Raw genomic sequence first — 26,229 nt, forward strand, 5'->3', positions numbered from 1 at the left:
TCTCCTTCCTGATCATTCCTGCTTCCTGCCCACCCTCCCTGTTTATGTGTCTCGGATGGAGTTATTTCTAAAAATGCTTCCTCGGCCTTTTTCTTTCTTTCTCTCCACTTCTTCCGTAGCTGATGCCAACCAGGGCTGCAGTTGTAATTCTCTGTGCTATTGCCCACACCTACATTTCTCCCCCTTCTCTGACACTTCTTAATTTTGGGCTTGAGTTGACAGCTACCTGCTGGGTCACACCACATGACTCAACAAACCCACACACTTTTCCTGCTTTTGTGCCTCCAACTGATGGCAACGTCACTCAGCCAGCTCCATGGACAAAACACCCCCGTCATTGTCTGGCTTCAGCCTTTACTTTGCCCTCAGCCTGAAATCTCCCCCGGAGTTCTGCTGGTTTTGCCACTGAAGGGGCTCTTGTCTGCTTTCTCCTGTCTGTCCCCTGTGCTGCTGTTTGGATTCAGGATCTATTGCCATCCCTCACTGTAACTCTTTCTACTTCCACCTCCTGTCTCTGTAATAATCACTCTTTTATACTTGCACCACCAAGCAAAACATGTTTGTGCATTTGTTGGTTCATGTATACTAAACATAGAGAGTGCTCACAAGATGTAGGCCTAATAATATTCCCAGAAGAATTCGGGATAGCTTGCAGAAAATGCCTAAGATAACATACAAAATAGGTGGATTTGAAGACTAGGGACACTCTTCTTCCCTCTGCATACACACACACACACACTCTTCTACTCCCTGCGCACACACACACACCACATCACACACCCTCCTCTCCCAAATAGGGCTAGGAAAGATGAGTTGGAGACAGGAATGACTAAAGCTGCCTACCTAACATATACACTTAAGAATAGGGGGTTACAGCATTGGCTCAGAGGGAAAGAAGATCCTCTTCTGTGATTCCACATGGTCCATAAGATAAAAAGAACACGTTGTGCAGCAGAAACACAGCTATTCTTGGAATTGAGGTCAGAGAGAGCTTTTCCCCCAAGGGCTCTGATAAAGGGAATTCTGTTTGCTTCATGAATAATAATCTCATCAGCATTCTTAGAATATTCATAGCAATCAGTTTCATGGGGCTGCTGCTTCTCACTCCACATGAGCCAGCCAAAGAGTATCAATGTGGAATTTCAAAAAAGGTAGTTGTAGGGAATGTTAAAAAGTGTGCCCACCCACCAGATTGCTTAGTAAAGCAGCCTTGTTAAATGGTGCTTAAAAAAAAACTCTGGGAGCAGACATTTAGTTTAGCAGTTAAGATGCATCCCACATTGGAGTGCCTGGATTCCATTCTCAGCTGCAGCTCCTTCCAGCTTCCTTCTAATGCAGACCTGAGAAGGAAGTAGGGAAAGTTCAGATGATTGGGTCCCTGTCTCCTGTGTGGGAACCCTGGGTTGTGTTCCAGTTCCTGGCTTTGGCTGGGACATTGCAGGTATTTGGGGAGTGAACCAGCAGAAGGGAGCATGATATTCTCTCTCTCTCTCTCTGCCTCCCAAAAAAAAAAAAAAAAAATTTAATCTTCTATAGCGTTTTGTTCCCATCCTCCAACTTTACCATGTGGACATTCAGTACCCTCTATAATCTGAGCCTGTGTTATCTTTCTAGGTTGTTCCTAGCCCCAGCCTCAACTTCCCCATGTGTGCCCCCTATCTCAGCCATGCCTGTATGCTTGCTGTTCCCTGGATGGCTCTGGCCTGTAGAATCTGCCTTCCTGTTGCTGTTGGGCAGTTTCACAGACCCATCCCTCTATCCCTTTCTCAGGCAGTGTCCCTCACTTCAGTATAGTTGGGTTTTCACCCCTTAAAATCAGAGAGAATGGTTTATTCATCATGGCAGTAGATTTGTTGACCAAGAACTACAAAAGCTATAAGTTCTTTAAGTAAAATTGAACATATCACTGTTAATACATCAACCCTTATAAGGGTATCCAGAATTCCGTGTTAGAAACTTTGCCTCATGAGCAGGCACTGTGGCATGGTAGGTTAAGCCAGTTTGAGCTCTACTTCTGATTCAACCCCCTGCTAATGTGCCTGGGAAATTAGTGGAAGCCAGCCCAAGTGCTTGGGCCCCTGCACCCATGTGGAGAGACCCAGGTGGAGCTTCTGGCTTCTGGTTTTGGCATGGTCCAGCCTTGCCTATTGCAGCTATTTGGGGAGTGAATCAGTTGATGGAAGGTTTCTCTGTCTCTTCCTCTATGTCTGTAGCTTTGCCTTTCAAATAAATAAATAATAATAATAAATTGCCTCATTTTAAATTTATTCAAAGACCAGTATTCTCAGTCAGAATAGTGGTTTTGTTCACTTATTTGCTTTGTATTTTATAGGAAGTACTCTTTGCTGGTTCATTTTGATTTTCTGCTGTAACATTGGTTCAATAGTTTAGCCACAGTGAGGGACTTAGCCAACTCTTACTCATTAACCTCAGAGTCTGAGTACCACATGATGCACTGTTTCTGGGCCATTGTTTTCCCCCAAGTTCCAAAACATGTTTCTAAATCATTCCTGTAACACACTCCTGTTCCAGGTAGTACAGAGAATACTGGACCAGCACTTATCATTTGGATTCTGATCTTGGTTCTTTGATTAATTATCCAGCCCCTCTAGGTCTCAGTTACCTTCTTATTAAACTAAGATGGTTCTGTGTGATGCTGAAAATAAATTATAATAAGCTGACTTTTTCCTGTGAGCTAGGTACTGTGGCATTCTGAAGTCAGAATTCTCACCATTCCCACTTGCAGAAGCCGAGACATCAGAGATTAAGGGACTAGCATGGGGTTGTACAGCTGGTGAAAAAGCAACTCTTGGTCTTGCTTCTGGGAGAAACTCTTAACCACTATGCTTTCTAGTTCAGTGGTTCTGTGTGGTGCTATTTATAGGACAAGGCCTATATTTTGAAATTTTGAGGAAGAAAAATTAGTTTTACTGAAATCCAATTTTACATCATTCTTCCCAAGCTATTTTTAAACCCAGTAACTTGTGTTTAAATGAAAACCCTATCCTCTTTCCTGCTTTCCCCCAAATCTGTTTATGTGTAAGGTTATTATTTGGTTATAGCAGTAGTCAGGGAGAAATTCTTGTCATTAACAATCATTGCTGTCCATAAGAAATGTCATCTCTCTTTTTGTTAAAAAAAAAAAAAGATTTATTAATTTGAAAGACAGAGAGACTGATTGATTTTTCATTTGCTGGTTTATTCCTCAAATGCTCTTTGGAGCCATGCAGGGCTGAGCCACACTGAAGCCAGGAGCCAGGAGCCAGGAACTCCATCCAGAAACTTGGGCCATCATCTACTGCCTTCCCAGGTGCATTAGCAGGAAACTGAAGCAGAAGCTGGGTAGTTGGGACTCTTTTTTTTTTTTTTTTTTTTTTTTCCTGACAGGCAGAGTGGACAGTGAGAGAGAGAGAGACAGTGAGAAAGGTCTTCCTTTTCCGTTGGTTCACCCCCAACACTCCTATAGAGGATGCTGGCATCCCAAGGGATAGTTTAACCTGCTGTGCCACAACACCCACCTTAAGAAACATCATGTTCTTGCTAGTCTTGCCCAGAAGCAGATCAGAGGTCGCTTGTAAAAAGATACTTTATCCGTCCTTTGTTTCTTCCTGCATCCAGGCCCTTGACTTCCTCCAGATAGTTGGGAAAATGTTAGACCTGTTTTTTTTTTTTTTTTAAATGATAGATAAGTACTAATTATGATCACTATGTAAAACCTTTTCCATAGTATCTGACATATCATTCACTCAACAGATATTGTGCACATAGTCCGTGCTAGAGGCATGGCATACAACAGTATGCAAAACATGGACCCTAACCGGAGCAGAGCATGGTTCAGTTAGAAGTGCAGGGAATTGATCAAAGAGATATTTACAAACTATACTTGCTCCATAAATTTAAATTTTTCGTGTTGCTTGTATGTACATCTTTCAAAAAAATTACACCAAAATAAACTTATCTTTCACTCCTTTTCCTGAGGACCTTTTGAAATCTTTCATGTTATTATCTTCATAGTATTGTACATGTAAGGAATTAGTCTCTTATCTAAACCTTTCCCCAAAGCAGTCCAAACCAAAACTCCCATCCCTTTTGGTCACAACCCATCCAGCATCACTCAGCATCACTCATGCTGAAACCATAAGTATAAACTGGATTGTAGCAGCCTGACTGGAATATATTGTCATCCTTATTATTTGGATATTTACTGATATCTGAATTGACTTTCCAATCTTATATTCTTTAAATAGGATTAAGCTCTTGAGACAGAGAAGTATATACCTCTTTTGCCAGGATTTGGGACAATTAGATATTCTCTTTCTTATAGGAGTTTATTTTCTTTCTTTCTCCTTTTTTTTTTTTTTTAAAGTCAGAGTTAGAGAGGGAAAGACAGAAAGAGAAATCTATCCACTGGTTTACTCCCCAGCTGGCTGCAACCGCCAGGGCTGGGCCAGGCCAAAGCCAGGAACCTAGAACGCCATTCTCAAAGACTTGGGCCATCTTCTGTTGCTTTCCCAGACCATTAGCAGAGAGCTGCATCAGAAGTGGAACAACTGGGACTTGAACTGGTACTTATATGGGTACCAGCATCCCAGATGGCAGCTTAACCTGCTGTACCACAATGCCAGCCCAGGAGTTTATGTTCTTTCCTTCTTTTTTTTTTTTTTTTTTTAAGATTTATTTTATTTATTTGAAAGACAGTTACAAATGGCTGTAACAGCCAGAGCCAAGCTTATCCGAAGCCAGGAGCCAGGAGCTTCCTCCGGTCTCCCACATGGGTGCAGGGGCCCAAGGACTTGGGCCATCATCTGTTGCTCTGTCAGGTGCATTAGCAGGGAGCTGGATCAGAAATGGAGCAGCCAGGTCTCGAACCGGCACCCATATGGGATACTGGCACCACAGGCCAGGGCTTTAACCTACCACACCACAGGGCTGGCCCTAGGAATTTGTTTTCTAAGAAACCTTTTCTTTGCTTACCAGCTTAATAAGAAAAACTGCTAGTACTACATCAAATCAACTGCAGGATTTTCTCAGATGAATGCCATAAAGCAATAACTCTCAGTCATCTTTCTCTGGATTGAAAACACTGTGCTGCCATGAAGATTGTGTGTGTGTGTGTGTATGTATCTTATGAAATAAATTTCATAGTAACACATTTTTTTTCAGAGAAAGAAACAAAGGACCATATGATCCACATGCATTGCAAAAATGAAAAGTAATGAAAACATTTTATTTCTGGGACTTTTTAGAACTTAAAGATTTGTTATAAACGGAGCTGTCCAGGAGTGTTACAAAGTTTGAGAGTTTTTATTCCCAAAGATTCAGGCTCTTGTCATGATTTGATTACATAGCCTCTTCTATACTGAATAAATCATTTATGATTTTTATGAGTTCTAGGTCATTCCCAAGGGAATATGTTGAATGACTCTTTATAAACCATCATTATCAATGTCTGTTGTCTTACAGTTAACAGAAATGATTGAGTCATCTCTGTTATAATTTTGAGTCATTCCTTTATGGATATAATACATTTTATAAGCCTTCTTAAAAATGGCCATCAGAGCAGAGAGGAGAAGGACAAGAGGGAGGGAGGGCGCTGGGGCGGGGGAGAAGGAGAAACGAGGAGATTGAGTGAGTGTGTTTGGGAGGGATGGCTTGCGTGTCTTATGGCCAGAAAGGAAGAGATTGCTGCATAAGCCTGCATTACAGGAATGGTGAAATCTCAGAGCCTGCCTGGGGGTTTAGGCCTTGACTGTTGGCAGCTGGCCTTGAGTGTAGGGTGCATCACCACTTAGAATTTTCCTCTTGCCTCAACATAATGAGGTCAGTGCCTCAGTGTCTTAGAAATTGGAGCTGCTCTTGCCTAGACCATTTATTGGAAGTTTAAACAGTGCATATTGGGTGGCCCCTTGTGGATTTGGGGTATTAGAGATTTACTAAAGTGTAGGTGGATGTTTCAGGGAGGGAGAGCTTTTTTTTTTTTTTTTTAATCTTAAGATTATTACATTATCTAGGGATGGTTTGCCAAGATTATTTATAAACATGTTATACACGGTAAGTGAAAAGAATGTCATGATGTTGTCATATCCTTTTAAAACCCTAGTGGAGCCCAGTGTGGCCAATTTAGCTGACTCAACTTACTTATCATGAATTCTGTTGGAACAGTTGAAAGTATTAGTGTAAGGAGGTCTTTAAAATACTTCATGGATCTCATTGGTATTCTGTCCTGCTATTACTGTCAATTTTAGAGCAGTAGTGTCACAAAAATACGAAACCATTACAATGCGAACAAAGGTAAAGGGAGAATTTTTTCAAAAAAGATTTATTTATTTGAAAGTCAGAGTTAGAGAAAAAGAGGGAGAGACAGAGAGAGATCTTCCATTCACTGTCACTCCCCAGATGGTCACAACTGCCAGGGCTGAGCCAGACCAAAGCCAGAAACCAAAGGCTTCTTTCAGGTCTCCCACATGGGTGGCGGGCCCAAGCACTTGGGCCATCTTCCAGTACTTTTCCCCAGCCATTAACAGAGGCTGGATATGTAGTAGAGATATGAACCAATGCCAGGGATGCTGGCATTGTAGGTGACAGCTTTACCTGTTACACCACAATGCTGGCCCCAAAGGGAGACATTAAGCGTTGCTAAATTCAATGATCCACCCTTGTGGTACTGGGAAAACAGCTCAACTTAGATGCAGGAAGAGAACTATCTGGCTTGAATAGCTAATTCCTTACACTCATGGTTTTGACTGTTTTGTGGACAACATATGCAAGCGCCAGAATGTGCAAGGTCTGGGGAAGACAGAAGCATACAAATACTGAGATAGTTTTTATCGTTACTACATTTGATGCATTCTTTTTTTTTATTCCAATTAAAGGAAAAATTTGGCTGTGAACCATTAATATGATTTCACAGCTCTTCCTCTAAGTGGTCTCAGGTGATCTGTGAAAATAATTTGCTATTCATTTGACCCACAAAATCATGCAAATCAGGAGATTCAAATCTTTTTTGTTCACTTTCAGTTATCAAGTATCTGAAAGATGTCCATTAAAGAAGCAATGTGTGTCTTTCTGTCTTTACAGTGCTGGGGTTGTAATAGTGCTCAGGCCAAACAGTGGGGCTAGACACAGGGTTAGCAGCCGAAAATGCATAGTGGATGTTTGTTGCACATGCTTAAAAATGCAGAGAGTAATGCTGAACTTAAAAGTTTTGGATGTAGATTCTCAAGTTATTGAACCTAGCCAGGAGAACAAAACATCAAAGATGTGCACTATACTTAACAGAGCTCATGGTCAGATTAACCCATACGGGAGGTCTCCCTGCCACATTGAAATATCTTCACTGAAAAGTAGCAAACTGTTCCTAAACCAGAAGAGGAGATGGCACAAAAGAAAGAGACAGCCCAGAAGACACTGAAGAAACAAACACGAATGGCTTGGGAATAAATAAATGCAAGTAAAATAAATTAATCAATTAAATGCAAATTAAAAGGAAAAAGATTTCACAACCCATTAATTGGTTGTGAGCTGAAGTTTGAAAAAAAGTACACATCTAAGCAGACGATGTCATGGTGTGCATGATTAAAGGCAAGGGCCATGAAGTAATGTTTTCCTATCAGTCGTGTTAATAAGTGTAGCCATAATAAAACATAAACCATTTGGTTAGTTAGAATATTTACTATAACAGATGTTGTTGGGTTGGTTTCTTTACAAGTAGTACATTTTGTCTGTTGCGATGAAGTAATTGCGTGTTTCCAATCTGTGCAGATAAAGATCCTCACAATACTTTTTGTTGATGTTAAATGGACTATTGAAACAGTGTTTTGTCTGTGTGTCTGGGCTGGTAATGAACATTGCTTTGTCATGATAGGGTGACCAAAACAGTTGTTGACATCCAAACAATGCCTGAGATACTGGTTAGGTAGGAAGAAAATGAAGAACATTATAGTTTAACCCTGGCTTGTTCCATGTGATGCCAGATAGTAGGGTACTTGATCAAATTATAAAATCAAAAGCAAGGTTCTTTTTGTCTGTGGCATTCATTTTTTCTTTGCATGTTGTAAACATTGTTCCAGAATTAGAGCATTTAATATTTTTGTCTTTAGAACACATCCCACTAGTCTCTGTTGAAAAAGACAAACATCAAATAAGCCGAACTTGTTTTAGTATTAGAAAATATTGAATTCACCTAACCTGTTCTGTGTTTCAAAGTTACCCCTTTAATTTAAGGATGTGTAACTTAAACCCATGTGTCTTTCAGTGTGGTGTGATATTTATAAACCAGCATTTTGTCTATCCTTTTTAACTTGTGGGGTTTGCATCTTGAAGAACACACCCTTAAATGTCTCTTCGCCTGTAATGCTCCATTGACAACATAAACAATTACAGCATAAACTATTACCTTTGGAGATGAAGTCATGCATCTTTCTTAATTGTTGAACTCTTGAATTCTGTAGGGGATATGTTTGAGTCTGTACTCATTAACACACTTGCTAACACCAGCAAATGTGCCTACACATATAGAGAGGAAAAACATGAATCTGAGGGTTCCTTATTCTCTACTATTTATTCATGGAACATGCAGGAGCAGGAATGCCAAAGTAGGAGTCATAATGATAGATTTGGAAAGAGACTTAGCAGTTAGTGAGGTCAAAATATTTTACAGTAGGAAGCTGAAACCCAAAGGGGCGGAGTTTCTACTTGCTAGCTTCCTCTTTTTGTCTCTTTGTAATATATGGCTGCCAGAATGATCTTTTCTGCAGCAAATCGGACTTCTTAACCTTCACCGGCAGCTTTCGATGCTTTAAAAATTAAATTTTGAGTTCTAAGGTTCACGTGTACTGCCTTTTGAGGTGTACTTTCTCCTGTCTGGGTGGTTTCTCTTACCCCTTGTAGCTATCCTGAATGTATTGCTCAAATTCCTGGGTGGTTTTACTTCTGACCACCCTGATTGATCTCTTTTGACTGCTTTCACACATGATATTCCCTCTTTGAGAAGGTACCTCCCACCTCCCCTAAAACAACTCATCATGTTTAGAGGCTCTAAATTCTTTTTTAAGTTGGGAACCCAGTATGGATTACATTTTAAATCATGATCACATACTTCATGTTTATGTATTTATAGTTGTCTGTGTTGTATATAATATATATTTTTATTTAAAATTTTCATTGTAATGAAATTTATTAAAATACTAATTATTTTTATAGATGTTGTACTCAGCTTCTTGAAAAAGACTATTTATTTATTTATTTGAAAGGCAGAGTGAAAGAGATCTTGCATCTGCTGGTTCATTCTCTAAATTGCTGCAAGGGCTGGGGCTAGGCCAGGCTGAAGCCGGGGCCAGGAACCCCACTCTGATATGGGATGCTAGCATAGCAAGCAGCAGTTTAAGTCACTGAGCCACAATGCCAGCCCTTACACCTAATGTTTTGTTTTTCTTTAGATTTATTTATTTATTTATTTGACAGGTAGAGTTACAGAGAGAGAGAGAGAGAGAGAGAGAGAAAGAAAGAAAGAAAGGTCTTCCTTCTGCTGGTTCACCCACCAAATGGCCACTACTGGCCAGCGCTGTGCCGATCCGAAGCCAGGAGCCAGGCACTTCCTCCTGGTCTCCCATGCAGGTGCTGGGGCCCAAGCACTTGGGCCATCCTCTACTGCCCTCCTGGGCCACAGCAGAGAGCTGGACTGGAAGAGGAGCAACCAGGACTAGAACCCGGTGCCCTTATGGGAGGTTAGCCAAGTGAGCCACAGCGCCAGGCCCTACACCTAATGTTGATGTTAGCTATTCATTAGGTTTTTTTTTTTTTTCTTTAAAAAAATGCTTTTTGCCACCTACCAACTAGATTTCATGCTCCTTTCTATGCTACCAACAGCGCCTGAGGGAAGGTTGGAAGTGTACAGGGATGCCAAGCACCCTAGTAAGCAGGATTGTCTTGAATAGTGAAGAGTTATCCTATTCAACATGCCAATTGTGTCTCTACTAGAAACATTTCCAGCCTAATGAATGAGACCACAGATCAAAGCAGCAACTCTATAGAGATATCTGTCCTTCACCTCAGCACAGGAGCCTCTCTGGAGATCTGGTCTATGTTTATCATCTCTTGCTGGGCCCTGCGTGTCACAGCTTGTACCTATATTGACATTGTCTCTTCTACCGCCCCAGAAAGCTCTTGAGAGTGGAAACTGTGGCTCTCTTGTCCCAGGATATAAGTGCAAATCTAATTGGCCCTCAACAAAGAGAGAATTAAGAGTCTGGGCCCAAAGTTCTGCTGCAAGTTGATAGCAGGAATCAAAATGACAAAAACGGAAACAGGAAAAGGGCCCCAGCTTTTCTGACTGTCAAGCTGATCCTGACATTGCAGTTTTTGGTTTTGTGTAGGGCTTGGAGAGAGGGTGTGTAGGCATAGAATGGATTACTTTGTCTTATGAGAGGTACTATCATATACCTTTTTAAAATATATTTTTTAAGATTTTATTTATTTATTTGAGAGGTAGAGTTACAGACAGTGAGAGGGAGAAACAGAGAGAAAGGTCTTCCTTCTGTTGGTTCACTCCCCAAATGGCCACAACGGCTGGAGCTGTGCTGATCCAAAGCCAGGAGCCAGGTGCTTCTTCCTGGTCTCCCATGAGGTTGCAAGGGCCCAAGGGCTTGGGCCATTTTCTACTGCTTCCCCAGGCCACAGCAGAGAGCTGGATGGGAAGAGGAGCAACCGGGACTAGAACCTGCGTGCATATGGGATGCCGGCGCTGCAAGCAGAGGATTAACCTACTGCGCCACAGTGCCAGCCCCATCATATGTACTCTTGATCATAAAAAGTTAACATGGGTATTAAGGTTTAAATTACACATAGTAAAATATGTACTTTGTAATGTGCAATCTAGGATTTTTGAAAAACTGTACAATCATGTAACTGCCATTGAAATCAAGAATATTTCCATCACTCTAGAAATTTCTCTTACGGTACTTGGTAGCTAACTCTTCTCTCATGTAAATTGGCTGCCACTGATCTCTATGGATTCACATTCTCCAGAATTCAGTATAAGTGGAATCATGTGTTGTGTAGCCTTTTGCATCTGGCTTCTTTATTTTTTATTTATTTGAAAGAAAGAGATCTTCCATTTGCTGGTTCATCCCATGAAGTGCCTCACAATAGCCAATGCTTAGTCCAGGCTGAAGTCAGAAGCCCTAACTCCACTCAGGTCTCCCACATGGATGACAGGGATTCAAGTACTTGAACCACCATCTTCTGCCTCCCAGGATTCACTTTGGCAGGAAGCTACATTTGGAACCAGGCACTCTGATTTGGGATACAGATGTTCCAAGCATCTACTTGATCTGCTGTGTCAAATGCCTGCCTGATAGCTGGCTTTCTTGACACGCTTTCAGCATAGATAATTAAGATTCTTATGTGTTGTTGCTTTTATCAGTAGTGTGTTCCTTTCTGTTGCCAGATAATATATATTCCTTTGTATACATACATCAAAAGTTCTTTATCCATTCTCTGTAGAAGGATATTTAACTAGTTTCCAGTTTTTGACATATTACTTCTATCTAGGATTGCTGGATTATATGGTCATAAGTGTACATTTATTTTGTTAAGAAGCTACCAAACTGTTTTCTAAAGTGATTGTGTATTTTGTAGCATCTCCAACAGCATATGAAAGTTCTAGATTTTCCACATCCTCATTAACACTTGTTACTCTGAGCTATTATTTAAAAAATTACAGCCATTCTAACAGTTGTATGGTGTCTCACGGTGGTTTAATTTGCATTTCCTAAATAACTAATGTCATTGTCTTATGTGTTTGGCCATTTGCTTATCTTCTTTTATGAAGTATCTGTTCAAATAGTCTACGCATCTAAAAGTTCAGCTAGGGAACGACTTTATGGCTGCCTGCGATGCTGGCACCTCATATGGACTCTTGTTCAAGTCCCAGCTGCTCCACTTCCAATTCAGCTCCCTGCTAATTCAGCTGAGAAAGCAGCAAATAAGTGTTTGGGCTCCTGTACCCCTGTGGAATATGAGGAAGAAGCTCCTGGCTTCTGGCTTCTGACCAGCCCAGCTCTAGCCACTGGGGCCATTTGGGGAGCAAACTGACAGATGCAAGATCTTTTCTTTCTGGCTCAGCCTCCCTCCTTCTCTCTCTAACTCTGCCTTTCAAATAAATAAATTAATTAATCTTTAAAACATGCAATTAAAAACTTTAATTGAATGTTGCAATAATATTGGAAACACTTAATGGCAAGTTAGGAATAGAGTTGTCTAATGGATTTTAAAACAAAAATACTGGACCTGTTAATATCAGTTGATTAAATTGCCCACTATCTTAGTATGCATGTGAATATTAGATACTTTGTAAATATCTGCTAAATAGATGACAGGATATCTCCTTTGCTCTTATAAAGATACCCTAAATTAACGTTTTATTTTGGGAAGGGGAGACATGGTGGCTTCCAGTAGCAAAGATATCCCCATTCCATGATTATAGGCTACCAAAATTATCATTGTGATATATTATACTTTAATATTTACACTTTCATTAAAAGATTTAGTTCATTTAGCAAATGAACAATCTTAGATGAACATTTTTTCATATTTATAAAAATGTCTACCATACACAGAAAAAAATCCATAGTGATAGCCATGAAACATAGCATTGTTTTTCTGTGGATGTTGCTATCATGGATGATTTTTTTACAACAGTTAGCATAAGTAACTTTTGTGATTATAAAAAGGAGGTGTGAAAAAGAGATTACCAACACAAAGATAAGGAATAGTGTCAGAAAAGAAGCTATATATATATATATATATATATATGTATACATATTTTTTTAAGTTTTTTTTTTCTTTGTGATGGAGAGAGAGAGAGAGAGAAATCTTTGAGAGAGAGAAATCTTCCATTCACTGGTTTACTCTCCAAATGTTGATAGCAACCAAGGCTGGACCAGGCCAAAGCCAGGACCAGGATCTCCACCTAGGTCTCCCAAATGAGTGGCAGGGACTCAAGTACTTTGAGCCATTATCTGCTACCTCCCAGGATGTCTATCAGCAGGAAACTGAATCAGAAGCAGAGATGAGCCTCAGGCCCAGCCTGTCTGATATGAGATGCTAACTCGCTGTACCACATCACCAGCCTCAGAAATTATATTCTTAACAAGTTTTTAAAAATTCATTTAAAGAAAGACATTATATTCATTTATTGAACGATATAGACACACAGAAATATTTTATATCTACTGATTCACTCCCCAAATGCTTCCAACAACCAAGCTGGATCAGCCCAAACCAGGAGCCTGGAACTCAATCCAGATCTCCACATGAGCAGTAGAGACTAAACTACTGCTCATGAGCCATCATTGCTACCTCCAAGGTGTGCATTAGCAGGAAGCTAGAATCGGAAGTAGAGCCAGGACTCAACCCAGGCCCTCCAGTAGGGGATGTGGGTGGCTCTAGTGTCGTCTTCACTGCACGCCAAACACCTGCCCTTCTTTCTAAGATTTGATTAGAACTTGGTGTTGTGTGTGTGTGTACATTACTTATGGATGAGAGAGCACTTCCTTTTAAATTTGTTTCACTGGAAGTATCTTTCAAAGTTAGCTTTTGTTTTTGGTCATAAGTATAGATACCTGTTAACTGGAAATTGGTCAAATTTCTGGTTGATTACAAAAAACTGGAAAAATCATTGAGAGAATATTAGCTCTTTTTTTTAAAAAAAAATTATTTATTTATTTGAAAGACAGAGTTACAGAGGGGCAGAGGCAGAGAGAAAGATTGATCTTATATCTGCTGGTTCACCCCCCAAATGGCCACCAATGGCCAGAGCTGGGCTGATCCGAAGTCAGAAGCTTGTTCCAGGTCTCCCATACAGGTGCAGGGGCCCAAGAATTTGGGCCTCTTCTACTGCTTTCCCAGGCCATAGCAGAGGGCTTTATCAGAAGTGGAGCAGCCAGGTCTCGAACTGGCACCCATATGAGATGTTGGCACTACAGGTGGAGGCTTTACCCGCTATGTCATAGCACCAACCCCAAGAATATTTGTTTTTGTACATTATCAACTTGTGTTTTTTGAGGATAAGGACATACTCATTTTTCCCCTAGAGAACATAGCTGAGGACCTTGTATTCTCTACAACCTGTGTGTAATTTCGTGACTTTTTAAGTTGCCAGATAATATTTGAGATAGAATCAATAATATGGTAGTAGCAGTACAGCTTTATCTAAAACAAATAGGAGGGCTTATGCAAATCTAGATAACAGTAGGTCAATCACAATATATTTAAAATTAAGTAATTCAGTGGCAGAAAGCCCAAACCTGATGAGGATGCAACGACATAGTATGTAGTGGGTACAAGCTTGGCCATCAGCAAACAGGTTAGGCTTGCTTAGGGAGCATTTTACAGGGGTTTTAAAAGGTGCTTTGTTGAAACATGATGTTCTTCTTTCCTCTGTAGACACTTCAGCATTAGTGAATTTTATGGGGGAAAAAAGAGATGAGGGTTTAACCACTGGGGAGATTTGGCAGTTTCAATTAAATAGTTGTGCCCTTTAAATTTTAATTTTGAAATCAGTGACTGCTGGTGTTTGGGTGTTCAGGTTTATTTTTCTAGTGAGGTCATAGGCTTTTGTATTGCTGGTCTCTGTGGTCAAAAGGTGGGAGTATTATGTTGTGTGAGTGTAAATGTAGTTATATTCTGTTTCAGGGGTATCTCAAGAGACTGAACTCTAAAATCTGTATAAAAACAAATACGTTTAGAAAGATTTTACACCTCTACCCTGTTAAGTAAAAATTCTAGGTTCTATCCCCCTCATTTCCACTAAACTGCTTGAAGTCCTCTTCATGTTTTTGAGAAGGGGTCTTGTCTTTCTTTGTTATTTCCTATAAAAATGTGATTTCTTTTTATATAAGAGGGCATGATTTGTCAACCACTGGATCGCAACTTTTTTTTTGGATGTGAAGTGTTTGATCTCAGAAAGCTCATCCTGCTTAGCATCTTTGACTCCTGGAGTTGTGGAGTTAAGTTTGTGTTTAGGAATGACTCCTAGTTCTGGTCTCCTGAAGTGTTTAGTGTTTTCTCAGAAGTCGTCGTTTCTTTCTGGGAAGGCCACCAGAGGCAATGTGAGGCTTGGCCTCCTCTTAATCCTGTCTGGATCACTGGATTCAGATAGCCTCTGAAGCAGCAAAAACGCGGATAATGGTAAGATAATAGCTACAATTTGTTGGACTTAATTATTTGTGACTTGGCATTTTCTGTTCTTCACAACAGCCTACAAGGTTCAGTTGTCACTGCTTCTACTTTATAAACTAAGAAGTGAGGGCTCAGGAAAGCTGAACAGCTTACCAGAGGTCACACAGCTAGTGGTGGTGAATTTGTAAGTCAACTTTGGTCTAACTCCAAAGCCTGGATATTTCCATTTAGACAAGGTTAGCTCCAAAGAAGATCATCAGTTCTCTTGAAATTAGAGATATTTGTGAGCTTGTGGTAATCTGACCTTGTATTATTATTATTTTTTATTTATTTGAAAGGCAGAGTTACAGAGAAGAGAGAGAGAGAAATGTTACACCTGCTGGTTCATTCCCCAAATGGCCCCAACGGCCACGGCTGGGCCTGGGTGGAGCCAGGTGGCTCATCTGGATCTCCCACATAGGTGCAGGGGTTCAAGTACTTGGGCCACCTTCTGCTGCTTTCCCAGGCATGTTAGCATGGAGCTGGACTGGAAGTGGAGCAGGTGGGACTCTCTGGTGTCCATGTGCGATGCCAGTGCTTTAGGCCACTGTGCCACAATGCCTGCCCGTTTGTTTTCTATGTTGTATTTATTTTGTGGTAGGACCCAGGATGGAAAATCACTCACTTCATTTAATTACCAATGTTACTGCTAAGACCACATTGCTCGTGTGAATTTGAAGGCACTGATCTGTGGGAGCATCTTCAAACTGAACATTCTCTAAACTGCAATTTTTAAAAAAATATATTTTTGTAATTCATGTGTCTTATGAGCCTCATGTGTTTCAGTTATTGGCATAGAGCTTCCATTTGTAAATTGTTAGAATTTATCTCATCCCCTTCAGCATCTTTTCTAACCTCTTATTTCTAAGGTCTGTGTACGTTAGGTGTTCTTTTAGGTGTTGGTGAAGTCAGGTCTAGAATAGTCTTAAGACTGTCTGTAGGTTGTTTATCACCATTAGCTCTCATTATTTTAAATGAGTACCCCACCTACCCTATACTCTGTAACTACACGTTTCCAGAGCTTCTCTAGAGATAACATCTCATAGCGTTCCCTCTCCCCCTACACTTTTCTTTTGATTTACTAAAAATGTTTTATGACTGAAGCCCAGAAAACATGAGGGAAAACACCTGTAAGGAGAGAATGTTCTCTCTGGGTGTGTGAAATTGCGGAAAAAAATTGGAAATAAGTGTAACTCCTGAATCTGAAACTTTGAAATGAAACCTCACCATGTGTTTAATACATATTAGTTTGTAAATACAGTCTCACTAATTGCGTTTACAGCTCACAGCAGAAATACTTGTTATGTCTTGTTACTCTAAGGAAAAAATGAGAGAATTATATATGTGTGTGTTTAAGACTTGGAATGCAGAGAATAGTGTGGTGTCAATTGTCTCTAATTATGTGTCTTTTTTTCTGAAGGCAATTAATCAGTTCTCGCCAGACCTTTTTTGGATGAGGCAATTATTCAGCTTTTCTGTTGTTGTGATACCTGAATTCAGGTGTGCCAAGCTTGGAGGAAACTCCATGGAGTGTCTGATTTTGTAAGGCAATAAATGATTGTTGTCATTCTTTCTCCTTTCATTGGAATGATTAAAAAGCACTAAAATTGTCCCATGTTTTACGGAATCGCTGCTTATTCATACCAGATTGTAATTTTGTCTTTCAATAGTTTTAAAAGTTTTCCTGTATCCTCAAGACCAATTTCATTTGTTCAGGCCAAATGTGTTTCTAGTGAAGTGACCAGTAGTTTCATAATGGCAACTAATTCTTTACTTTTTGTGTTATGATAAATTAATGAACTTTGTGTATTTTTTCGTTTGTTTTTAAAGATTTTATTTATTTATTTGAGAGGTAGACTTAGAGACACAAAGATGGAGAGACGGAAAGGTCTTCCATCTACTGGGTCACTCCCCAAATGGCTGCAACAGCCGGAGGCTGGGATGATCTGAAGCCAGAAGCCAGAAGCCAGGAGCTTGGGCCATCTTCTACTGCTTTCCTAGGCCATAGCAGAGAGCTGGATCAGAAGAGGAACAGCTGGGACACAAACCAGGGCCCATACGGGATGCCGGTGCTGCAGGCGTAAGCTTAGCCTACTATGCCACAGCGCTGGTCCCACTTTGTGTATTTTTATCGAGAAGGTTGTGTCCCTCCATGAAAAAGCTACAGAAAAAGGTAAATCATAAAAGTGCATAATGTCAGGCCAGGAGATCCCCCAGTCAGGTAAACTCACTCGTTTTACAGATGATTAAACTGAATCCCAGAATCAGTGCCAGGCCTGGAGCCTGCTTCTTCTGACCTCCTATTTTGGTGCTGTTTCTCCAATATCTTGCTAGAGGGTTTATGAAAAACAAAGGGTTCTCCTTCTCCTCCGTGGATAGTGATGGCTGATTAATGTTGGGGCCTTGGTTTTAAAAATAGCAGTTCTGGGTCTGGCCAACAGACACATAAAGAAATGTTCAGGATCACTAGAGCCATCAGGGAGATGCAAATCAAAACCACAATAAGGTTTCACCTCACCCCAGTTAGAATGGCTCTCATACAGAAATCAACAAACAATAAATGCTGGCAAGGATGTGGGGAAAGAAGTACCCTAATCCACTGTTGGTGGGAATGTAAACTGGCACAGCCACTGGAAGGCAGTATGGAGATACCTCAGAAATCTGAAAATAGATCTACCATATGACCCAGCAGTCCCCCTCCTGGGAATTTACCCAAGGGAAATGAAACCAGCCACCGCCTGCAGTGCTGGCATCCCGTATGGGCTCCGGTTCAAGTCCCAGCTACTCCACTTCTGATATAGTTCTCTGCTACAGCCTGAGAAAGCAGTAGAACATCACCCAAGTCCTTGGGCCCATGTGGGAGACCAGGAAGAATCTCCTGGTTCCTGTCTTTGGATTGGTGAAGCTCTGGCCATTGAGGCCATCTGGGGAATGAAGCAGTGGATGGAAGACCTCTTTTTCTGCCTCTGCTCTGCCTCTGTCTCTCTGTAATTCTACCTTTCAAATAAATAAATAAAAATACCAGTTCCTAGGGAAGTATATCAATTTTGTTTTTCTTGTAAGTTATCCTCAGTAGGGTTTGAGTCCTTTTCAATGTTATAAAATTTTGGAATGCTTCGAGTCTCTATGGTCATGAGAGCCATCTAAGGGGAAGTTTCTTGTTCTTAGATATTCATATGAACTTGGCTCCTCAATGTCTAACACTATATATAATTCTGCTTCTTTTTCAATTGTCAAGTGAAAGTGCTTTTTCTGAAATTCATTGGTGATTAGGCTTTATTCTTTCCACAGTTTAACCTTGGGTGGGACTCAAGGGTTTGCTTTCTATCTTGATGACTGCTGGAGAGAAGTTTGAAATGATAATTCAGAAGGCTCATTCACAGTGCAGATCATGAACTGTGCAGTGCACGTTTCAGATTGCATCACTTGTTGAATGGCCTTGGGAGGTTATTTTACCTCTGTAAGCCTTGGTTTCCCCATTTGTAAAAGTGAGATTTTATGTGTTGTCTTATGTTATGAGCATTGGTTGTATATTAAAGGCTACCTCTTCTGCTGTTATTCCCAAATCCAGTTTCCACACCTCCCTTGGGAAAGGTTTCTTAGAGAGAATGCAGATTCCATTCCTGAATTGTAATGAGAGAAGATGGGGAGAAGGGATTACCTGCCTTGGTACTGAAGGTGTCACAAAAATAATAGTGTTGTTAGATGAGTTTGGTGTGCTTGATTTCTACCTCTTTATGCCAGTGCATGTAAAGTAATAGTGGGAATGTCACACAATGAACCTTCATGGCAGTTTCTAGAGAGGAAAGACTCAAGGTCTCAGCCACACAATGGAGCACCAGCAACAGATGAGAGGCAGAGGAAACTGAGGGAGGCATCTCAGCTGACCAGTGCGTGCTAGGACTTTCCCTTAGGAGGCTGTCCCAACCTGTCTTTCACAGTGTTGATACCAAATGGAGTGTGGAAGAGAACGCCAATTTCAAAAGGCAGCTGCCAAGGAAGAGGAGAATGGTTAATGAAGTATTTTTTTTTAGCTGTTTGAACTAGTTAATTGTTGAGTTATATCATCAAGTGAGTTCTCTCTTTCTGCTGATGCTCCACGGGAGAACTGGAAATGGACCGCATACCTATCATGTATGCACTTGTCTTTAGTCTGCATCTGTTCATAGGCTAAAAATGAAATCTACTTAAAACTCTTACCTGGAGGACTTTTATGGTTTTGAAGAAAATATGGCTGCAGTAGAGCTAGGATATGTTTTTATTGTCCTCAACAGTAACATCAGAAACCACCCTTGCCAGCAAATCTATTTTGTCAAGCCTTGGGGTTTGTTTATTTTAACTGGGTGCTGCACTTTGAATAACAGAACACTAGGAAGCCACACTGAGACCTTTTTTTTTTTTTTTTTTTTTTTGCCCCCAAAGATATTTAAAAGGAGAAATCAAATATCTAGGTACATTTCAGAATTTTGGTTATAATTTATAATAAAAAAATTCTCTGTGTTTTCTGAGCATTGCATCCTGAAGCCAAATTATGGATATTCCCAAGTATGTCTTTGGTGCCATGTTTTCTTGCTTCTTTATAAAATTTCAGCCACTGATTCATTTTCTGCAGGATTAAATGCTTTCAATCTTATATTACTTAGTTAACATCATTCTAAATTTTGTTTTTCAGGGATATCAGTATGAACAACATTACTCAATTACCTGAAGATGCATTTAAGAACTTTCCCTTTCTAGAAGAGCTGTAAGTATTATTTGGAGAAATGTGTTTTGTGTTCATGCCACCTCCCATTCTCTGTAGAATCTTTAAATACAGAAATAGACTAATGTTTCTCTTTAGGAACATTTAGATAGTTTAGTGTCAGTGGGCTTGGTGCAAAGAAAATCATGTTTTCTTGGGGAAAACAAACTTGATTTTTAAGCAGTATAATTACTGCAGTTAATTTTGAAAGTCAGAACTAAAAAATACCACGTCCATAGGACTTCTCTCTCTCTCTCTCTCTCTTTTTTTTTTTTTTTTTGCTGCAATTATTATAACTATGCATGCGGCAGTGATACAATTTAATTACAGTTTTATCCTGAGATATCAGGGCTGCTGGATAATTACTATTGTTGCTGAAGGAGTTGCTGTGTGGGTAACAGAAGCGTAAAAAACGACACAAGTTGCTGGAGGATGCAGCAGTCTATATTGACAGTGAGAGAACAGAAAATGAAATTTGGATTCTCTTGGATATTTGCAGATAGCATTTGGGGGTGGGGTGCAGACATGGGACATCATCCAGCTCTCTAAGAGTACCTTTAAATCAGTTGCATCTCATGTTGCCGATTACATTGTAGAAAAAATTATTTTCACCTGTTTTAACCTGCATTTTGTAATACTGTGCACATGTTTTTGAGTCTATAATCAAAATAGCAAACTTTTAGATTTTAAAGAAATTGGGAGTTATGATTATATTTTAAGAATTAAGGTTAAGGGGCTGGCACCGTGGCTCACTTGGTTAATCCTTTGCCTGTGGCGCTGGCATCCTATGTGGGCACCGAGTTCTAATCCTGGTTGCTCCTCTTCCAGTCCAGCTCTCTTCTGTGGCCCGGGAGTGCAGTGGAGGATGGCCCAAGTGCTTGGGCCCTGCACCCACATGGGAGACCAGAAGGAAGCACCTAGCTCCTGGCTTCAGATCGGCTTCAGATTGGCCATTTGGGGGAGTGAACCAATGGAGGGAAGACCTCTCTTTCTGTCTCTCTCTCTCACTGTCTGCAACTCTACCTGTCAAATAAATAAAAAGTAAAAATAAAAAGAATACAGGTTAAAAAAAAAGAAAATCAGACTTGAATCAAATTGATATACGTTTCATAGGCTAAGCTAATAGATCATATAATGTATGGAGGTTGGAAAGTGATAGTTTGATATTAAGAACATCAAAGAGATTTAGCCCTGAGAGTCTAAATTCGTTTTACAGATGTGTCTCACACTCCAGCTGTTGAATATCAATCCAAGTCAATGAATGTCTCCTATCTTAGTTGGGACCTTCACCTACAATGGGGAACAGGAGTCAAATAAGATATTCAGATTGTGCGGCTGCTTCTGACAGAATAGTGAAATAGCAGTTAAGTGTTTAATGAAGTCGAGGAGAAATTTTTCTACCTACACTACTACTTAGTTGAACGTAATGCTCTCATAGCAAAAATGGCATGGTGATTATCTGCCACTTGCAGGTTTGTGAACTGAATCAAATTACTTAGCCTCTCTCTGCTCAGTTTCTTTGTCCATAAGGTACAGATAATAATAGTCCCTCCCTCTTAATATTCTAGAGAAGACAATATGAGTTAATATATTTTAAATGCTTAGGACAGTGCATGAAACTGAGCAAGTGTTATATAAATGCCAGCTCACATTTATTTTACTATTTTTAAAGTGCACAAAAACAAAAAGCAGTAGAATATTTACCACATGTTATCTTTAATTTTTTTTTTTATTTGAGAGGTAGACAGCTGCTGGTTCACTCCCCCTATGTCCACAACAACCCAGAATTCAGTCTGGATCTCCCATAGTGGTGCCAGGGGCCCAAGCATCTGAGCCATCATCTGCTCTTCTCTACTATGTATGCCAACAGGAAACTGGAATAGGGAGCAAGTCTCTCTTGAACCAACCCACTCCAATATGGTATGCTGGTGTCCCAGGTAGTGTCCTAACTGCTGTGCCACGCATTCACTCCACCAAATATTATCTTTGGATAAAAAGCCTAAGTGTCTGTTTTTTATTTAATTAAATAAATCTTATTTTAAAAGATTTTTATTTATTTTATTTGAAAGGCAAAGTTACAGAGAGGCAGATGCAGAGAGAGAGATCTTCCATCCTGTGGCTCACTCCCCAAACGGCCTCAATAGCTGGTGCTAGGCCCATCCAAAGCCAGGAGCCAGGAACTTCTTCCAGGTCTCCCATGCAGGTGCAGGGGCCCAAGGACTTGGGCCATCTTCTACTGCTTTTCCAGGCCAAAGTAGAGAGCTGGATCAGAAGTGGAGTAGCCGGGTCTCGAACCAGTGCCCACATGGGATGCCAGCACTGTAGGTGATGGCTTTACCAGCCATGCCACAGAACTGGCCCCTAAGTGTATATTTTTTTTAAGATTTATTTATATTTTAAAGAGTTCAAAGAGAGAGGAAGAGACAGAAAGAGGAGAGAGACTCTTTCATCCACTGGTTCACTCCCCCAGATGGCCACAATGCCTGGGGCTGGGCCAGATGGAAGCTAGGATCCAGCAGTATCCAGTGGGTCTCCCACATAGGTAGCAAGGACCCAAACACTTGAGCCATCCTCCGCTGCTTTCTTAAGCTCATTAACAGCAGCCGGGACCTGTACCAGTGCTCATGTGGGATGTCAGTATCTCAGGCAGTGGCTTTACCTATTGCACAGCAATGCCAGCCCCCTAAGTATATGTTTTATATTTATCTCCTGCATTTTTAATAATGGACATCAATGGTTTTATAATGAAGTTTTTAATTTTTACTTAAAAATCTGAATGGAATTAAAAAAAAGTAAACCATGTATATGAAACCTCCACCTCCACCCCTTAACCAACCTTTAAGGTGCTTATTCATCTTCATTTTCATTTTCTATATGGTTTTAGATCTTAGGATTTGTCTCTCTTTACAGAAGTAATTGTGTAATGAAAGGACATTAACCAGTAGTTGTTCAGCTGTTGTATAACCATTGTGGGCTAGGGCCAGCGCCGTGGCTCACTTGACTAATCCTCCGCTTGCAGCACCATCATCCCATATGGGCGCCGGGTTCTAGTCCTGGTTGCTCCTCTTCCAGTCCAGCTCTCTGCTGTGCCCTGGGAAGGCAGTGGAGGATGGCCCAAGTGCTTGAGCCCCTGCATTCGCATGGGAGACCAGGAAGAAGCACCTGGCTCCTGGCTATGGATGGGCACAGGGCCAGCCGTGGTAGGTAGCCATTTGGGGAGTGACCAATGGAAGGAAGATCTTTCTCCCTGTCTCTCTCACTGTCTATAACTCTACCTGTAAAAAAAAAAAAAAACAAAAAAAAACCATTGTGGGCTGTGTGATGCATCAGGCAGGAAATGGAGAAGACCCAGGCAAGAAATGGAAATGACTGCCTCATTCTGGATGGAGCTATTGTATGCAGACCACCTCTGCTAATGCCAGTTCGCCAGTTCTACCTTTAGGATTTTTATAGTGAGTACCTGCATGTGGAGTCAAACCTGATTAATCTGTGCCTTATGAAGCACACATGTTAGATTTCTTAAAATCTCAAATAACTAAGCATATATCAACCTCATGAATTCTGTCAACCAAGACTTTTAATTAGAACCAACTTGAATTTGACTGCTAGTTCTTTATAGCTAGGTCATGTTCTCCATATTCTGCTGTTGTACTAACAAAGCCTATCAAATCAAGCTGGTACAGTTTCTCTAACTACTGTATGGGATTTCAAAAATGAATTTGGTTAGGAGAGTAGAGTGTTATGTTTAAAGAACATTTCAAAGTAGTCTTTAAAATCTGGCAATACTTTAGACATTCAAGGAAATTTTTTTTCCCATATTAATCTAAGCATGGTATTTTTTTCTTTATATGTTTTTTCTTTATAAAAGTATAGTTGATTTTGACATTCCAAAATGATGCTGCTACGACTATTGTAATATTTCATAAACAGTGTAACCGTTTGTCCAAAAGTCATCTGGAAATCATTTAGGAATGACTGTGAAGTTGAATACCCTAGGTAGAAATAACTGATTTGCTGAGAGTTTTTTCCATGTCAGTTAATGAGGTGTGCTTTACAAGATGTGAGTGATTTGGCCAAATTTGATATGGTGAGCTAGAATGCTTAGAGTATTAGGTGCAATCATTTCCCAACAATATGTAAGAAGTGTTTATAGAAATGTACACATTCACTTATTCTTTCAATAAGCAATTGAGTTCTAGTCTATGTTGGGTCCTGTGATGGATGCTAGGGATACAGACACAGCATGGTCTTTTCTTCAGAGTTGACAGTCTCCCTAGAGCTGTGTTTCCCAGTACCACATCCACTAGTCACAGGTGGCTATTTAAATTCAGATGTATAATAATTAAAGTTAAATAAAATTGAAAAATTCAGTTCCTTAGTTGAACTAGCCACATTACAAGTACTCAGTAACTGTGGGTACTTATTAGTGCAGATATTAGATTGTTTCCATTACTGCAGAAAGTTCTATTGGGCAGTGTGGATCTAGAGGGAGAGATGAAAGTAACACGTTACATCACCGTACAGAAATGTGTACGGCAGAAGCCTAATGCAGTGTATGAATTCAAGGCTGTGAGAGATTTTGGAAAGTCTTCCCAGAATAGCTTCCACTGAGTCTTTTTTTTTTTTAATCAAGCTCTTCTTTATTTCTTTTAAAACTTTATTTATTTGAAAATCAGAGTTACAGAGAAAGAGGGAGAGACAGATGGGAGAGAGATCTTCCATCTGCTGGTTCACGTCCTATATGACCACAACAGCCTGGGCTGAACCACGCCAAAGCTAGGAACTGGGAGCTTCCTCTGGTCTCCCACATGGGTGGCAGGGGCCCAAGTACTGTTGCTTTTCCCAGGCCATGATTAGGGAGCTAGATTGGAAGTGGGGCATCTGGGACTTGAACTTTTCACCCACATGGGATGCCAGCCTCACAGGCAGCAGCTTTATCTACTATACCACAGCACTGGCTCCTTCCAATGAGTCTTGAAGCATGATTATAATAAGGGTGTTCCATGAAGAACTTCAAAGTACGTCCAAAGGCATGATGTGTTCCAATATAAGCAATGGCTTTTTGTGACCAAGTGGAAAGGTCAATTGAGTGAAATGTCAGGAGATGAGGCTAGATCATGGGGCGCCTTTTTAAGCTAAGGAGTTTTGATTCCATCCTGAAGGAGTTGAATTTGATATGAGCGTGAACAGTAGGGAGATGAGGCACTTTGCCCCAGTGAATGACTGGGTGCCATTTATTGAGACTGGGAACACAGAGAGCCCTTTGTTTAGGGCCTAAAGAATTAAATTTTATAATAAATACAGGATGGTAAAGGGGATGTGGATAGAGCTTTACGATGTACAGAAGTCCATTCTCATAACTGAGGAAAGTCAGTTTTACCAAGGGAAAGCTGAGCTAGAGGTTAAGAGTGCTGTTCAAGTTCACATGCCTTGTATGTTGTTTTGCTGGGACTTGGCATCAGGTCTCTAGCGCCCTGCTTTTTTTCCTGAAGCATTGTAAATGATATGTATTTATACTCAAGGAAATGTTCCATCCAAGGTTTTAAGTGAAATGGACTTTAAATACTATTGTGGTCAATTGCTTTATTTTGACTTTTGACCTGCTTTCAGAAGTTACCTGTTAACCTGACACCCCCACCCCCAGAAATACAGAAACATAGATTCTGGCTCTACATTCACTATATGCATGGCTCTGAAATCTTGAGTCTATGCCGTACCAAGCTGAATGCGCCCGATCTTATCTGAAATGTTGAGAAAGTCGCTTGATTTTTTATACTACCCTTTCCTAGTCTTTAACATGAGACAATTGGGGCAGACATTTGGTGAAGTGAAGGAGTGAAGTAGCTCTTTGGGACACCTGCATCTCATGTAAGAGCACTGATTTGAATCCTGACTATTCTCCTTCCAATCCAGCATCTGCCTGTGTGCGTCCTAGAATGCAGCAGATGATGGTTCAAGTACTTGGGTCCCTGACACCCCATGGGAAACCTGGACTGAGTTCTAGGCTCCTGGCTTTGGCCTGGCCTGGTCCCAGCTATGGTGGGCATTTGGGAAGTGAACAAGTAGATGGAAGATAATGCTCTCTTTCTCTCTGGCTTTCAAATAAAGTAAAAATACATAAAAATGGGACATCTCACAGGGCCACTGTACAAAGGCACTGAGATAGTTCATGCAAAAGTGCTTCGTGACCATAGAGAGCTTGGTCTGGTAAGGTAAATCTGACTCATCATATTAAACATTGCTGTCTTTTCCTTGAAGTCTTTGGAGGA

The 26,229-nt window shown here is 40.5% G+C and overlaps 1 protein-coding gene across 2 annotated transcripts in view; it reads left to right on the forward strand.

Annotated features, from left to right (window-relative positions):
- Positions 1-26,229, forward strand: part of LGR4 (leucine rich repeat containing G protein-coupled receptor 4) — a 124,311-nt gene that overhangs the window by 45,722 nt on the left and 52,360 nt on the right. For both annotated transcript variants that reach the window (XM_062196379.1, XM_062196381.1), the window contains exon 2: positions 19,892-19,963. In XM_062196379.1, coding sequence (XP_062052363.1) covers positions 19,892-19,963 — 72 coding nt within the window. The remainder of the gene's footprint in view (positions 1-19,891; positions 19,964-26,229) is intronic.

This window comes from Lepus europaeus, chromosome 7 (assembly GCF_033115175.1).
Source record: "Lepus europaeus isolate LE1 chromosome 7, mLepTim1.pri, whole genome shotgun sequence".
Lineage (NCBI taxonomy): Eukaryota > Metazoa > Chordata > Mammalia > Lagomorpha > Leporidae > Lepus > Lepus europaeus.